At 53.7% G+C, this 16,375-nt stretch overlaps 1 protein-coding gene across 1 annotated transcript in view; it reads left to right on the top strand.

Moving 5' to 3' along the window:
- Nucleotides 1-16,375, top strand: part of DIAPH1 (diaphanous related formin 1) — a 1,046,618-nt gene that overhangs the window by 236,740 nt on the left and 793,503 nt on the right. Inside the window, exon 4 of the mRNA XM_078653498.1 lies at nt 3,828-3,929. Within this exon, the coding sequence (XP_078509624.1) occupies nt 3,828-3,929 (102 nt within the window). The remainder of the gene's footprint in view (nt 1-3,827; nt 3,930-16,375) is intronic.

Below are 16,375 nucleotides of genomic sequence, written 5' to 3'. Positions count from 1 at the left end.
TAGCGCGAACCATTTCACCATAAGGTATGGCATTTATGGTGGAACGTGGGTGAGAGCTTGTTGCATGCAAAACACTATTGCAAGAGGTCTTTTTATTATAGATGTCACTTTGAATTCTCTTCTGGTCTAGTTCATGGACAGACACAACTATACAGAGTTTCACAAGGTGTCTAATCTGCGGTTGTGAAGAAACAGGCCTTTTTGCAGGTATCCCCGCACTTGTTGCCCCTATTTTGACTAATGGACGCTGGTTTTCGACTCTGACAGTGCATTGAAGCCTGCTAACCAGGCTCCAGTTTTCTCTCCCTAGAACTGATGCATTTGAATTGGCAATCTCAGTTGGCAACGCCTTTGACCCCCTTATAAGTCCCTAGCATATGGTATCAGTGGTACCCAGGTCATGGGAGTTAAAGGGGTCGCCAGGGCCTGAACCACTGTTTGTGCCCCCCTGGGTGGACCAAGTAAATAGAGGACAGCAGTTCTGCCATTTCAGACCGCAGGAGCAGTGCAAACTGCTTGATTTCGACTTTGCATCACCATGTGTGGCAAGGTCAATGCACTATTTTTATTAAATGCGAGTCACCCCTAAAGAAGGCGTCCCGAGCCCAGAAGGTAGAGTGCATTATATTAAAGCTTGTATGTCCCTATGATTGCCTTTTCTATTAAAGATTAGTGTAAGTGATCAGCAGTCGATAGGATAACATGGTCAGGCACCGGGCAAACCTGAGGTTGGCAGCTCCATTATGGTACTGTTGAAATAGGTTTTGTTTGGTATCAGATAATGTGCCTATTCGCCCTAGACACTTCTCGTGTTGAGGACGATGCACCCAGGGGGCTACCTTAGAGGTTGCTCAACTGGGTGCCCCAGCCTTACCTGTGTTCTGGCTGCCAGCCCGCAGGTGCTGCTGCCAAAACAGGAATCTGAACCCTGCTAGGAAGTGTGAACTCTCTATGGAGTCAGAAACAGTGGCCTGGACGGGAAGATCACACCTCCCTCCCTGACAGGATGGTTAGTAAATTGGCACATCAAGGCGGTGAGCTTCAAAGCCTTCACTGCCTGTGATGTGCAACCAGGCTGCCTCCCAAAGGAGGAAACAGCTGGGTCTGGTAGCTTAGTGGACTGATGCTTCTTCTGTAGTGGCCTGTGTTTGACCCCATGGTTACGGGTTCAAATCCCGGTGGGTTCACTAAGCCTTTCATTCTCCTGAGGTCGATAAAATGAGTACCATTGAGTTGAGTAACAAACATCTGTTAATCAGCGCCCAGATGCCCACGGGTGCCTTACAAATACATGTTATGTTCCCCCTGCCCCCAGGCGCATTCGCACCTGAGCAGGTGGGAAAATTGGGTATCCAGGAGGTGTATATAAAACACAAGATCTCGGAGCACACAGAAAATTAAATGCAATTGCCAATTGTAAGTCCAAACTTCCACTCCAAAGTAACGGTGTTACAACAGAAATCTTTTATTCCACAAAATCCACTCCTTGCGCCAACGCGTTTCGCCTAAGTTCAAGACACCTACGGCTTCGTCAAGGCTTCACAAAATCAGGATCACCCTTATCGATGTTCCCCTCCTGTATTGGATATAATTTCTTCCAAATGGTTAGAGGATATTTATGGAATGCCGTTTTACCCTGGCTATTCAATCATGTATATTGAGGCAGCACGCCTACTATATTGCAGCTTGGCTTAAATTCTCCAATATTATGAGGTAAAGCCTCAAATTCGTATTGCCATCTGTTTGGTCCTAGCATGTATCTTCCCTTTAATTCTGGGTCCGTTCGTTTATCGCGGCGTCCTGGCCGTGTACAGGCAAGTGTATGCCCCTTCCGTGTATCCAGGAGGTGTACACCCCCAGAAGGCTAGCCACACTTTTAGGGTGGGCTTCCTGGTCTGTAAAGCTAAGGAAAGACCCTGACATTTTTTAAAGTGGCATAATAGAGGGTTCTAGGTAGAAAAGGTGCCATGCAGGTGACGTGGTCACCTCAGGGCCGGGTTAGCCGCTCGGGCTAGTAGCCCATTAGCTACTTGCACCCACACCCCTAATGCCCCTAAATCTATGATTTAAGGGCCATCCCTGACACCAGAACCTTAGTTCTGATATGATTTGCAAAGGAAAAAGATGAGACCCGAATCTGCAGCGACAGGATCTGCACAAACCAAAGGCATGATACTCTGCCCCTGTGGCAACCTTCCTGAAACTACATGACTGCAACTCGTCTCAGACTGAAGATTGGCACCCCCAGACAGAGGGATCCATTTGAGAGCCAAAGGCAACTCCAGACTCCCCTGTACTAGTGACACTAGTCCCCTGCACACTGCAGGTATAAACAACTTACCGGAACCAAAGAAACGGTGAACATCAGTCCCGCCAAGGGGACTTAGAAAAGTAGATGGTCCAGTGCATTGTGGGAATGCGTAGTCCTGACTTCCAGCAAGTTTCAGGCAGCTACCGTTTTCCCCTGTACATCTGGACGTCAAAATAACTTTCTGCTGAGCTTACTGCTGCAAGGCTTGTTGGTGCCCAGTCCAGCAACCACCACCTTTACTCGATTCTGGTACTCAAGAGAAGACCTCAACATCTTCATCTGACATCAGCAGTGGCTTAGTTGTTGCCTTTTTGCACCCGTTTCCTCACCAGTTCCATGTAAGCGGTAAAGACCGCTCCCCACAGCACCCGCTTCAGCACCATGGACAACAAGGACAGTTCTACAACTGGGATTTTTGAACCAGGTAAAATCAAACTGACTGTTGTGACTTGGTCTTGGGACCCGCATCACCTTTACCCTCCTTGGGTTCCATGCAGCTAGACCTGCAAGCGATCAATTTACACTAGTGCTTTTTCCCATTGACCTCATTGATAGAGTTTTGCACTCATTTTAATTTTGCTTCTAAAATTCATAACTCTGATAGTACTTATCCGCTTGACTTCATTTTAATGTCCAAATGTATATCAAAATCTGCTTTATTTTTTATAAATTACTGTCTGATTTCTTTCAAGTCGTGTCAATTACTTATCGTCCATGTTGGTACTCAAAAAATGCTTAACACATGTTCCTTTAGTAAATCCAGACTGCTTTTTGCCACTTCCCCAGGGCTATACTAAGGATTTATTATTGTGAATCCAAGTTCCATTTTTGAGGTATTGTGAGAGTACTGCATAGTGAAGCCTAACCAGCATCAATGCATAATACTCTCCCTTCCTACAGTTTAGGGTATCCACCAGAAAGTGCGCTACCAAAGGTAAACAATTTGTTCGGTAAGTGAAGTTCCATGTTGTCAACAGGGCATACTAATGAAGTACACCTCCGTCTGAATGGATATGGCCTGCTGTTAGGTTAAGACCCATTGTGGAAGAAGTCTTTTTCATTTTTGCTGATGTTGCTGACAGTAACCGTAAGAAATCTTGAAAAGTTACATTTCCGAATGCTTGTATTGCCACTCTTCTCTCTCATAATATGTTCTTAATATTTGAGTGATAAATTCTGTGTTTATTTTTATACTTGAACATTTTTCATGGTAAACCAACTCTGAGACCTTTGTTGAAATGAACAAAAATAATTTAGGCTGTAATGATGAGTTAATAGCAGGCTTAAGCCGGAGAGAGTAATCGAAGGATGTGTGCCATCAATTGACTGAATAAATGCCCTTTGGCCATATTATGACTGGTGAGCCTGGTTGCATGAAGGTGTTCATTATGGCCTAAATGCTTTAACCTATTTTGGATATCTTTGAGCATATCTTCGAGCAAAGAGAATTAATACTCATGTTCTGTGATTTGCATACCTATTTTGAGTAATTTCATGTTTGTGTTTCTTAAACTAGGTTGATATGAACCTGAATGATGAGAAGCAACAACCACTGCGTGCAAAGGATATCACGATAAAGCGAGAGATGGTATCTCAGTACTTGCATACATCGAAAGCTGTAAGTGACCAGAAAGGTTGGGGAGCTGCCTTTATATTTTTTATTGTTTAATTAATTGCTGGAAGTGAACGAGATTCGATGTGCAATTCCTTAATATTGGTCTGACCTACTGAATGAAATTAACCTGACGGTTTTGAAGATCCTTCTTTGCACTGCATCCTTTTTAGGTCTTGGGTTGCAATACATATTGTTAGCTTACAGTGGTTTGGAGCCTGCTCATTGCTCACCATTAGTAGGCTTTATTGTTGCACATTTGTTTGTTTCTAATTTGTTCATGTGTGGGCTTTCCTTTCTCCTTGTATGTGTCCCTCCCCTTGTACATGGTTGCATTACTGTGTCCTTACACTTATCGCTTTTTCATTTATTACATTTTTATTTTTGTTTAAGCACTCAACGAGAGTGCATGTGTATTTCCAGCAGTCTGCAATGTGTAGTCCCACTGTGCTTGCTTTGCTCCTTCTCTGCACACTCGTCTGCTCCTTTTCAGGCCCCCGGGATGCACTTGCTTTATGCCTGTGCACTTCTCCCCACAGCTCCACTTTGCATTCATTTCCTCTGTTTATATCTCCCTTTCCATTTGCTATCCTCCCTAATCCTCTGTGTTGCTTCCGCCCCCGTATTGCTTCCCCGTTGCTTCCGCTCTCACAGCCCTACATGGTTACCCCACCCACTTTGAAAAGAAAACAAGCATTGGCTTGGCCAATAGGTCTCGCATTTGGGACCTTATAAGTATTTAGTTGTGCAGCACAATATCCTTGGTGCAACAACATCAACTGTTGCATGGCTAAACACTTAAAAGGTCCCAAAGGTGAGACCTACTGGCTATGCCAATGCTTGTTATTTTTTGTTTTTGGGGGAAACCGGGCTAGTGCCAGGAGGGTCAAGAGTGAGTGGCAGCGAGGTGAGGAGTGAATGCCAGGAGGGACAAGGGTGACTGTCAGGCCATGGGGGTGAAGGGTGAGTGCCAGAGAGGTGAGGAGTGAGTGCGAGGGAGATAAGATATAAGAGTCAGGAGGGTCAAGGGTGAGTGCCAGAGAGGGGAAGGGTACGTGCCGAGAAGGGGAAGTATGAGTGCCAGGGGTGAGGGGTAGCCGCCAAGCCAGGGGGTGAAGGGCTAGTGCTATGGAGGTGAAGGTTGAGTGCCAGGTCAGGGGGATGAAGTATGAGTGCCAGGGAGGTGAAGGTTGAGTGCCATGGAAGTGAGATGTAAGAGTCAGGAGGGTCAAAGGTTAGTGCCAGGGAGGGGGAAGGGTGAGTGCAAGGTGTGAAGTATAGCTGCCAGGCCAGGGGGATGAAGGGTGTTAGAAAGGCGGTCCCTGGGGAGGCAGAAGATGTCTGACTGACCACCCCGAGACCCACCTCTCCTTATGGGAGTGGCCGAGCGCCGTCGAGAGGCCTCCTGGGTGAGGGTCCTCTCCTAGAATCGTGACAGCAGAGCAATCACACCACTACAAAGGGACACCACACAAGAGGATAAATTCTGAGCGTCTATATCAGCAATACCGATTGATTCTTTCGGCAATATGTACAACCGGATCGAGGGATCCTTAAAGTCTCGGTAACTGGGGGGAAGGGGTAGCGGGACAGTCTTAGTACCAGCCTGGTACAGGGATACCCTACGCACAGCTCTCAATCCTCGAGCTGGGGGGTTCCGCAAGGTCGAACCGCGGCAGCGCCAGCAGGGCTCCGAAGGTGGTTTCAGCGAGGTTGGACCGCAGCAGCGCCAGCAGGCTCCAGAGATGGGTTCGGCGAGTTTGGACCGCGGCAGCGCCAGCAGGCTCCAGAGATGGTTTTCAGCGAGGTTGGACCGCGGCAGCGCCAGCAGGCTCCAGAGATGGTTTCAGCGAGTTTGGACCGCGGCAGCGCCAGCAGGCTCCAGAGAGGGTTTCAGGGTTCAGAGTAGTGAGTCCTTCTTGGGGTCAGCCGCGACAGCGTCAGCAGGGCCCTCGACTCCAGGATACAACTGCTGACCCATTCCAGAGCTGGCCCAGATATAGGTCTGGAGTCCTTTGATGTCCGGACCCTCGCGCCTGGGGGTCAGAGGGGCCGGGGTGAGAGTGTCCAGACACCCAGCAGGGGGGTAGAGCCAGCGCCCAGGGGGCCGGAGGGCGATCGAAACCCGGCGTCCGGGGACGGCAGGAGGCCCATCGAAACTCCCCTCCTCCTTGATCCGTCAAGTGGCCGTTTTACCGCCTGGTCGGGTCTTGGTGCCTCAATGTCGGGGCTCCGCTGGGCCCGCGGCCGAGGTCGGGCCGAGGCCACGTGGTCCGGACGGGGAGGATCCAAGATGGAGTCGGGCCTGGGATGGCGGCCCGGGATAAGGGTCGGACCAGCAGAGGGGGCGAGTAGGGTCGCCGGGGTCCTGAGGGGGAGAGCCGGGGGTCACCAGACGTGGCGGCTCTCGTGGAGGGTTGGAGAGGTAGTTTCGTCGGGGAGGACAGGGGTCGCTGCTGTCCAGGGCCCGCCATGTGGGAGGAGTGGGACCACGCCACGAGGCCGGGTCCAACAAAGGGCTAGTGCCATGGAGCTGAAGGGTGAGTGCCAAGGGGGCGAGTAGTGAATGCCAGGAGGGACATGGGTGAGTGTCAGGGGGGTGAAGAATATGTGCTAGGGAGGGGGAAGTATGAGTACCAGGAGGGTCGAGGGTGAGTGTCAGGGAGGTGAGAGTTGAGTGTCAAGGAGAGTCAATGCTGAGTGCTAGAGAGGGAGACGGGTGAGTGCCAGGAGGGAGGAGTGACTGTCAGGCCTGAGGGGTGAAGGGTGAGTGCCAGGGAGGTGAGGGTGTAGTGTAGTTCCTATATTCCCAAAAAGCTCTCCGCATTGGAATAATGTATCCTATAGATGTGACGTAGGACTTAAGTCGACTGGGTCTATATCAGACTTAATTGTGAGTGCCAGCTAGCTCAGAGGTCACTAGAAACTTTCTCGAATACACAAGAAGGGATTCGTTTCTGACAACCGCATAAACATGACAACTTTGTTTCCCCAAGAATAAAACTGATCTTCAGTCGTGGAAACAATAGATAGATATTTTACTCAGTCAATCGTGCATGCTTCGTTTCACCAGAGATGCAGAGAAATAGAGAGACAGGCCTTTTTAATAAAAGTATTTATTGAACAGTCTTCTTTCTCATGCAGAAGAAATTAACTGCTACAATCGTAATATTGGCTGTAAAGTATAATGCGTACAGCAAGAAGAGTATTATAAAATAATACTGTAAAAGCATGGTATGGTTTCTAAGCCATAAAATACATACATAAATAACAGACTAAAAGTACTCAGTTGGTGTTTTCAAAATACGCCTACCCCTATGTACCTAACCGTAGTCTAGTACGAGGGAAGAAGTAAGTATGTGTTTAGTTTCTTTGCCAAGAATCTATCCAAGATTTCTCTTAGGGTCTAATCAGCTCCGTACCTTGGTTTAGAATGAAGGAGGTCTGGTATCTCTGTCTCCGGACTCGATTTCCGAACACCCGCAAGGGGAGCTTGGAAACACTGGTGCTGGATTCTCAGCGAGAGAAAGGCAGCCTCTGTCAGTGCGTCAGCTGGAGGGTCGGCTTCCTTCGGTACTTGCTGTAGCGAGATGCGTCGAGCAAGTAGATAGTCGGACTGCTCCAAACCACAGTGTGTTTTCTAGGGCAAGTGTAGGCATATTTATACCTTGAAGGTGCCTGGATTGACGTAAGGTCGGACATAATAACGTCACCAAAGAACGCCATGATTTCTAGGACAAATCAATATTCAAGAAAGGGGATGTCCCTGACTGCTGAAGCAGTTTTCCAAGAAATCGTTGTGGCTTTTTGGACCTAGTGGAAGTAGCCACGCCGTATTTGGACTGGATGGGTTATGTCTAAATATGGGTATGATTTTTATACCTATATAAGGGTAATGTGAATTTTACCGAAATAAGGGGATGAATCGGTAAAATTACACTAGAGTCCTAAAACGCTATACAACAAGGGGTGAGTGACAGACTGCAAACAGTAGTGAGCTGGGGTCTAGAAGGAGGTGCAGAGATCATCACCCGGTGTGTGCCAGGCTGGGACGCACCAGTGCCAGGCCAGTCTTGGGTGGATGCAAGAACCCCTGAAAGGCGGGTGCCAAGTCACTCGTAACCTCAATACAGGAGTAGGGGGTGCAGGAGAGAGAAACTATTTAGAATCCTGAAAACTCCACTTTATGGTCTTGGTACCTTATGTGGAAAATAATTAGCAAATGAATGGGCTTATGTAGCGGACTTGCAGCTTGTTACAGCAACTTATTGAGATAAAATTTGCATTGCAAATAAGCCAAAGGTAACACAATTTGAATTAGTAACAGTAAGATTCGCAATGAACAAGCAACAAGTTGAAAAAGCACCCCAGAATTGAACCGAGGATACAGAATAATGAAAATGGAGGCAATATTGGTCTTTTCACAACTAACAGCCAAAAAAACAGGGTGATGTGGAGGACTTGGATTCTGGTGAAATCAGAATTTTAAAGAGTCAATTTTTCATATAGCTTTTTTTTAACCACTCTTTTGAACACACTAGCGTATAGTGCCATGCGAGTGCCACTGCCCTTCTCCTAAGACACAACCTCTGTGAAATAAACCGATTAGAATAACTGTTTGCTCTTTAAAACTAAGTGGGGCGCAAATGCAGTTTAGTATTCTGGTTATTGATATAAGAAACCTGGTTACCTTTGTCTGTACCTCTGATATTATATGTGGATTGGAGAAAATGCATGGAGTGGTATGGTTGACAGGAGACGTGCAGGTTGCTTAAATATTGTAGAGATTGGATTTTCAAGCACTAGGAAACAAGAGTGAATGCTGAATAAAACTAAAAACGCGAACACTTTCACGGCGAAAGCGGCCGTGAAAGTGAAACTGATTCCGACCGCGTTCAAGTGAAACTAATTGCGATGGTGCTGCCTGGCTGAGAGGAGGCTGATAGGCAGTGAATGGCTGGGGGCAGTGTGTGTGGTTGTGGTTGGGTGTGGGTGTGGTTGTGGGTGTGGTTGGTTGTGTGTATGGTTGGTTGTGTGGTGGTGGTGTGTGGTGGTGTATTGTGCGTGGGTGTGTGGATGTGTGTGTGTGGTTGTCTGTGTGGATGTGTGTGTGTGTGTGTGTGTGGTTGGTTGTGTGTGTAGTTGTGTGAGGTTGTGTGGTTGTGTGTGGGTGCGGTTGTGTGTGGTTCTGTGTTTAGTGTGTGTACAGGTGTGCAGTGTTGTGTGCGGTGTTATGTGTGTGTGGATGTGTGTGTGGATGTGTGTGTAAATGTGTGTGTGGATGTTTGTGTGTGGATGGTTGTGTGTGTGTGGCTGTGTGTGTGTGCTAGACCTGACCGCCTCGGCGTGACCCTGCACACACATGAACGACACTCCTCACCCCCGTAACTCCATCCCTCTTCCCCCAGTAATAGCAGCCGCCCCAGCGCAGCCCCCCACCCTTCTCCCCGAGAACAGCAACCCCATGGCCCAGGACCAGCAACCAGTTAGGCCAGCCAGCGCCCTGCCCCCAGAGCCCGGCCACTGTGAAACCAGATCCCCAGCACCCCCTGGACAGCTGGGGGGGACGAGCCTCTGACCAGCAGGATGGGACGGAGGCATGTGCGATAACACCTCCCGCCCGGCCGGCCCGATCCCTGCCGGACTACTAAAAACCCCTCCCACCTCCGGACTTCAAAGGAGGAATGCGAAAATGGCAAGGGAGGCCGCTCAGCCCCCCCGGACCGCGAGGAGGCATCTGGAAGGGGGCGGGAGCTGGGAAGGGAGGACGAACTAACAAGGATTCAAAAAGAACAACCGAGACAGTGAAAAGGCAGTTGGATCCTGGAATTGGAGGAGAAGGGGGTCGCGTGCCCAAGAAGAACTTCCCGAGCCCTGCTGAGACTATCGCGGCTCTCCCGAATAAAAAGGGTACTGACTAACCCCCTTGGAGTTCTGCAGACGTAGTGGCGGCTCCCGTCCCTCCGTGAAGGCGCACCCTTGTCCCTGACTCGAGCCCTGCTGACCGTGTCGCGGCTCGAGCCGGGCATCGCCGTGGACGAGTACATCCTCCTGATTGAACTGGACGTCGCGTACCTGGAAGCGCAGAGGACCTATCACGCTCCAGGGTACGCCTCGCCAGAGGAACTGTGCCGCTCGCCACTGGCCCCGTACTCCGGTAGCCGTAGAGTACGCTTCAAGCGTGGGGCACGCAACGGACTCTCCGTCCAGTACGCCTGCCATCCCGAGTACCCTGGAACGAAGCCTGCAGGAACTGATGCGCACCGTACTCCGGTAGCCGTGGGAGTACGTCCCGTACTCCAGTAGCCATGGAGTACACCTCGGGCGTAGGGCGCACCGCTGCTGAAATCCACCGAAGTGGACGTGAGAATACCTGGAGAGGACCCCTCATTTTAAGGACCCCTCATTTTAAGGACCCCTCATTTTAAGGACCCCTCATTTTAAGGACCCCTCATTTTAAGGACACGCACCCGCCGGTGCGCACCAAGGCCTCATTCCCTGCCCGGGGATGACGTCAGAGCCGTACTGCCGCCCAGCCGAATTGCTAAATCAGCTCGTGACCCACAAGCCCTCCCCTGACCTCGGGGTGCGAGCCCAGCTCCTGAACCGGAGGACACGCATCCGCTGGAGCGCACCAAGGCCTCCTTCCCTGCTCGGGGGTGACGTCAGAGCAGTACTGCAGCCCACCAGAATTTCTACACCGACTCGTGACCCACGAGCCCTCCCCCGACCTCGGGGTGTGAGCAGCTCCTGAATCAGACCCGAAGTGGTCCTCTCCAAGTCCCCCCACCCGAGGCTCAGGGAATTAAGAGCCGGACTAGAGACTGGATAAACGGACTGTGAGTATTCCAAGAGAACCAGCCCGCCTACTTATCTCTCCCCTGAGAACCAACCACCCCCCTGTTAGAAAGGCGATCCCGGGGGAGGCAGAAGATGTCTGACTGACCACCCCTAGGTCCACCTCTCCGCGGAGATGCAGCCGAGCGTGGTCGAGAGCCCTCCTGGGTGAGGGTCCTCTCCTAAGATCATACAGCCGAGTAACCACAACACTACAAACGGACACCACACAGGAAGATAAGTTCTTAGGCTTTATCAAGAGTAAAGGGATACTTGTTCTCAGCAGTATGTACAGGCAGATAGAAAGATCTGGAAAGTCTCGTAAATCAGGGACAGGGTAGCGGGACAGTCTCAGTACGGGAGTAGGAAGGGATGCCCTACGCACAGCTCTCAATCCTCGAACCGGGGGGGTTCCGAGGGATCGAGCCGCGGCAGCGCCAGCCGGCTCTCGAGATGGTTCCGCGAAGATAGGCCGCGGCAGCGCCAGCAGGCTCTCAAGATGGTTCAGCGAAGGTGGGCCGCGGCAGCGCCAGCAGGCTCTCAAGATGGTTCAGCGAAGATGGGCCGCGGCAGCGCCAGCAGGCTCTCAAGATGGTTCAGCGAAGGTGGGCCGCGGCAGCGCCAGCAGGCTCTCAGGATGATTCAGCGAGGATAGGCCGCAGCAGCGCCAGCAGGGCTACCAGTCCAGGATACAACTGTGGTCCTACTCCGGGGCTGGCCCAGATATAGGACTGGAGTCCTTTGATGTCCGGACCGTCGCGCCTGGGGGCCAGAGGGGCCGGGATGATGGTGTCCAGACACCCAGCAGGGGGGTGGAGCCAGCGCCCAGGGAGGCCGGAGGGCGATCGATACCAGGCGTCCTGGGACGGCTGGAGGGCCATCGAAACTCCCCTCCTCTTGGATCGGTTGAGTGGCCACTCGACCACCTGGGTGGATCTTGGTGCCTCGATGTCGGGGCTTCGCTGGGGCCTTGGTCGGGGCCGAGGCCACGTGTTCGTGACGTGGGGTGCCCAAGAGGGCGTCGGGCGCGGCCTCGTGTTCCGGCCGTGGTTCGTGGTGGTGGTCCGGGATGATAGCCGGACCGGCAGTGATGGGGCGTGCAGGATCGGGCAAAAAGGTGCCACCCGGGGCTCGGCGGAGGGCCGATGTCGTTCGGGGCCCGCCATGCGGGGGGGAATAAGGCCACGCCATGAGGCCGGGTCCAACACGCGTCCCCCCCCAGCTGAAGGCAGGGGATAGTCACCCATCTCCTTGGGGGTTCTCCTCGCCGAGGCGGAAGAATCGGGACAGGCCGTCAGGATTGGCGTGGTCGTTGCCCGGGCGATGTTCCACAGTGAAGTCCATCCCTTGGAGAGAGATGGACCATCGCAATAGTTTCGGGTTTTCTCCCCGCATCTGCATTAGCCACCGCAGGGGCCGGTGGTCGGTCTGGACCCTGAAGTGGGTGCCGAAGAGGTAGGGCCGGAGCTTCTTTAAGGCCCATACGACTGCGAAGGCTTCCCTCTCGATGGTGCTCCATCGTTGTTCTCTAGCCAGCAGCCGCCGGCTGATGAAGGCCACAGGATGGTCAACCCCCTCGGGGTTAACTTGCGATAGGACCGCCCCAATGGCGTGCTCCGAGGCGTCGGTTTGGACCACAAACTATCGGCTGTAGTCGGGGGCTTGGAGCACAGGGGTGGTGCACATGGCAGTTTTTAGGGTGTCGAAGGCGACCTGGCACTCGGGGGTCCAGTGCACCTTTGGCGGTAGTCTCTTGGACGTTAGTTCTGTGAGGGGCCCCACAATGCTCCCATAGTCCTTTATGAAGCGCCGATAATATCCCGTGAGCCCCATGAAGGCTCGGACTGCTGTTTGGGTGACCGGGGGCTCCCAGGCCCGGATGGCGTCAATCTTTGGCTGGAGGGAAGCCACCTGGCCGCTCCCTGCTTGGTGTCCCAGATAGGTCACGGACCCTTGGCCTATCTGGCACTTGCTGGCTTTTATTGTCAGTCCGGCCCGTCGGAGGGCCATCAGGACCTCCCAGAGGTGGGTCAGGTGCTCATCCCAGTGGAGGCTGTATACTGCAATGTCGTCTAGATAGGCGGCACTGAACTCTTCTAGCCCGGCCAGGACCTTATTTACGAGTCTCTGGAATGTGGCCGGGGCGTTCTTCAGGCCGAAGGGCATCACCTTGAAATGGTAGTGGCCATCAGGGGTCGAGAAGGCCGATCGCTCCTGAGCTCCAGGGGTGAGGCCGATCTGCCAGTATCCGGCCGTGAGGTCGAAGGTGCTGAGATATTTTGCGGCCCCCAGGCGATCGATCAGTTCATCCGCCCGGGGATGGGGTGGGCGTCGGTCCTGGTGACTGCATTCAACCTCCGGTAGTCGACACAGAACCGGAGCTCCGGGGGTGTGCCGAGGGCGGCGGCTTTCGGGACCAGGACAACGGGACTGGCCCAGGGGCTGTCGGAGGGTTCGACTACCCCTAGGGCCAACATCTTGGCCACCTCGGTCTGGATGCAGGCACGCGGTAGGCTCGGTGTCGCACATGCGGGCTGTCTCCGGTGTCTACATCTTGGACACACCACCGGGTGACCCCCGGAGTGAGGGAGAACAGATCTGCAAATTGCCCCAGCAGCTTCCGGCAGTCTTGGTGTTGTTCTGGGGTCAGGGTCGAGGAGAGCGGGACCCCTTCGACGGAGCCGTCTTTGTCGGTGGTGCTCAGGAGATCGGGTAGGGGTTCAGAGTCGTCTTCCGCTCCGTCATCGGTCGCTAGCAGCAGACTTAGTTCAGTGCGGGCAAAGTGCGGCTTGAGTCGGTTAGCGTGTAGAACCCGGAAGGGGTTCCGGGGGGACTCCATGTCCACCAGATAGGTGACGGGGCTCCTGCGCTCCACCACCTTGAAGGGCCCCGTCCACTTGTCCTGGAGGGCACAAGGTTCAACCGGGGACATGACCCAGACCTGCTGGCCTGGCTCGAATTCGATGGATGAGGCGTTCTGGTCATACCAGCGTTTCATCTCCTCCTGACTGGCCTCCAGGTTGGCCTCGTCCAGTTCCCGGAACTTCCGAGTTTGGTTGCGGAGGGTCAGGAGGTACTGGTAGACATCTGGCGGAGCCCCTCGGACAGCCGTCTCCCAGCCTTCTTTGACCAGGCTGAGGGGGCCTCGGACCGGGTGCCCATACAATAGTTCAAAGGGGCTGAACCCCAGGGACTTCTGGGGTACCTCGCGATATGCAAACAGGAGGCAGGGCAGCAGGACATCCCATTTGCGTCGTAGCGGCTCTTCGAGGCCCTTGATCATCCCTTTCACTGTTCTGTTAAATTGCTCTACAAGTCCATTTCCTTGGGGGTGATACGGGGTGGTGAACTTATATGTGACCCCGCACTGTTGCCACAGGGACCGCATATATTTGGATATAAAGTTGGTGCCCAGATCACTCACGACTTCCCGGGGGAAGCCGACTCTGGAGAAGATCCCCATTAGGGCTCGGCCGACTACTGGGGCCGTGATAGTTCGGAGAGGGATGGCTTCCGGATAGCGGGTGGCATGGTCCACCAGGACGAGGATGAAGCGGTGCCCTTGAGAGGTGCGGGGGTCCAGGGGCCCCACTATGTCTATCCCCACTCGCTCGAAGGGGGTGGTGACCACGGGAAAAGGCTGGAGCGGAGCCTTGACTTTTCCCCCGCTCTTCCCGCTGGCTTGACATGTCAGACAGGATCGGCAGTGATTACTCACATCGTTGCGCATTTTCGGCCAGTAGAAATGGGTCACCAGGCGGCTGTAAGTTGTGTCCTGCCCCAGGTGCCCGGCGAGGGGCACGTCGTGTGCCAAGTTCAAGAGGAAGTCTCTGAATCGGAGGGGGACGACCAGCACCCGGCTGGCCCCTAGTTCGGCAATCTTCTGCTTGCTGTAGAGAAGGTCGTGGTCCCAATAGACCCAGTGGGACCCAGAGGGGTCCCCCGCGGCTTGAGTGGCGGCTTGTTGTCGGATTCCCTCAAGGGAGGGACAGGTTTTCTGTTCCTGATGGAACTGTTCGCGGGTATGGCCACCTTCTTGACGCCATTGAGCTAGTTCGGGAAGGTGGCTGAGCTCCGTGAGGTCTTCATGGCTGGGCCCCGGGGGGTCGAGTTCCGGTTCGGCGTCCTCAGGGACGACGGCCGGTGGTGGTGCGGGCCACTCTGGTTCTCCCGGTGTGGCATCTTCGATCGGGGCGGAGGCCCGGGCGGCCATGGATCGAGTGGTCGCACAGGCCCACTCGGGAATGCCTAACATCCCCAGATGCTCTCTCCGCTCGACTTGGGCCCAGGCGGAACTTTCTAGATCGTTCCCGAGGAGGCAGTCCACGGGGGCATCATCTCGGACGGTTACTTTCAGCGTACCCGACACCCCCCCCCATTCGAAGGGGATACGGGCCATTTGGCACAAAGTCTCGGAGTTATCCGCTGACCGGACCGGGCACAGGACGTTGGGGAGGATCTGTTCTGGTGTCACTAAGTGGCAGCGGACCGCCGTCACACTGGCCCCAGTGTCACGGAGGGCTTCGGCCCGGCGTCCATTGATGGTGACCCATTGGCGGTACTTCTGGGTATTGCTTGGGATCGGGTCTCGGGGGATCATGTCTCGATCACCCAGGCATGCTAAGATCATAGCGGCGGGCTCCCACTCGGCCTGCTCGGGGTAGATGTCTTCGCCGCCTTCGGTTCCCAGGGCGGCGGCCGCGATCTGGCGGTTCGGCGGGCCGGTGGTGCTGGGTCGCTGGTTCGTCGGACATAGGGGGTCGTTAGCATAATGACCCTGTCGCTGGCATCTGTGGCACGTAACATTCGGGCGGGGCCCGGGTCGGGCTAGGGGAACCCCCCTTCTGCCCAGGGATGGCGAAGTGGAGGTAGAGGAGGACCCCGTGGGGGCGTCCCGTCCCCTGCTCAGGCCTCCTCCTCCGCCTCGTGGTCGGTGGTTCCCCGGAGATCCCCGGCCGTAGTCTCCCCTCGGGCTCCGGGGGACTCGGGTGCTCTCCCATCTATCAGCCTTGACAGCGAGTTTTCGTGGCTCTGTCAATTTGCTGTCGAGGAGATGCTGCAGGAGTTCGATGATGCAGTTGTTGGAAAGGTGTTCCCATATAATGAGGTCGACCAACTGCTGATAGGTGGTGACCTTGGCTGCCTTTGATCCACCCCTCGAAAGCTCTGCTGTAAAAGTTCACGTACTCCACCCAAGTGGTACCGGGGATTTTTTTACAGTCTCGGAATCGCTGCCGGTACATTTCGGGGGTGAGTCCGTAGCGAGTGAGGAGAGCGGTTTTCATATGCTCATACGAGGTCATCTCGATGTCGGGAAGCTCTAGCAGGGCGTCTCTCCCCTCGTTGACGAACTTCCCCCACAGGCCGGCGCCCCAGTCTTTGAGGGGTACTCGATGGGCGGTCATGGCGACTTCATACGCTTTGAACCACTGTTGGATGTCGTCGTTCTTAAAGTACTCTTTGACGACATCCTTGGGTATGTGCACCTTCGTGTCCACAGGCGGGGGCGAAGTCTTGCCCCCGGATGTGTTGGCATCGTTCGCTTTGGCCTTGAGTTCTATTTCTTTTAAGCCGCGCTCGTGCTCGAGCATGAGTTTTTTTTCCTCGAGGTCTCT

The sequence above is a fragment of the Lissotriton helveticus genome, chromosome 7, assembly GCF_964261635.1.
Source record: "Lissotriton helveticus chromosome 7, aLisHel1.1, whole genome shotgun sequence".
NCBI lineage: Eukaryota > Metazoa > Chordata > Amphibia > Caudata > Salamandridae > Lissotriton > Lissotriton helveticus.
This window is presented reverse-complemented; position numbering and strand designations above follow the sequence as displayed.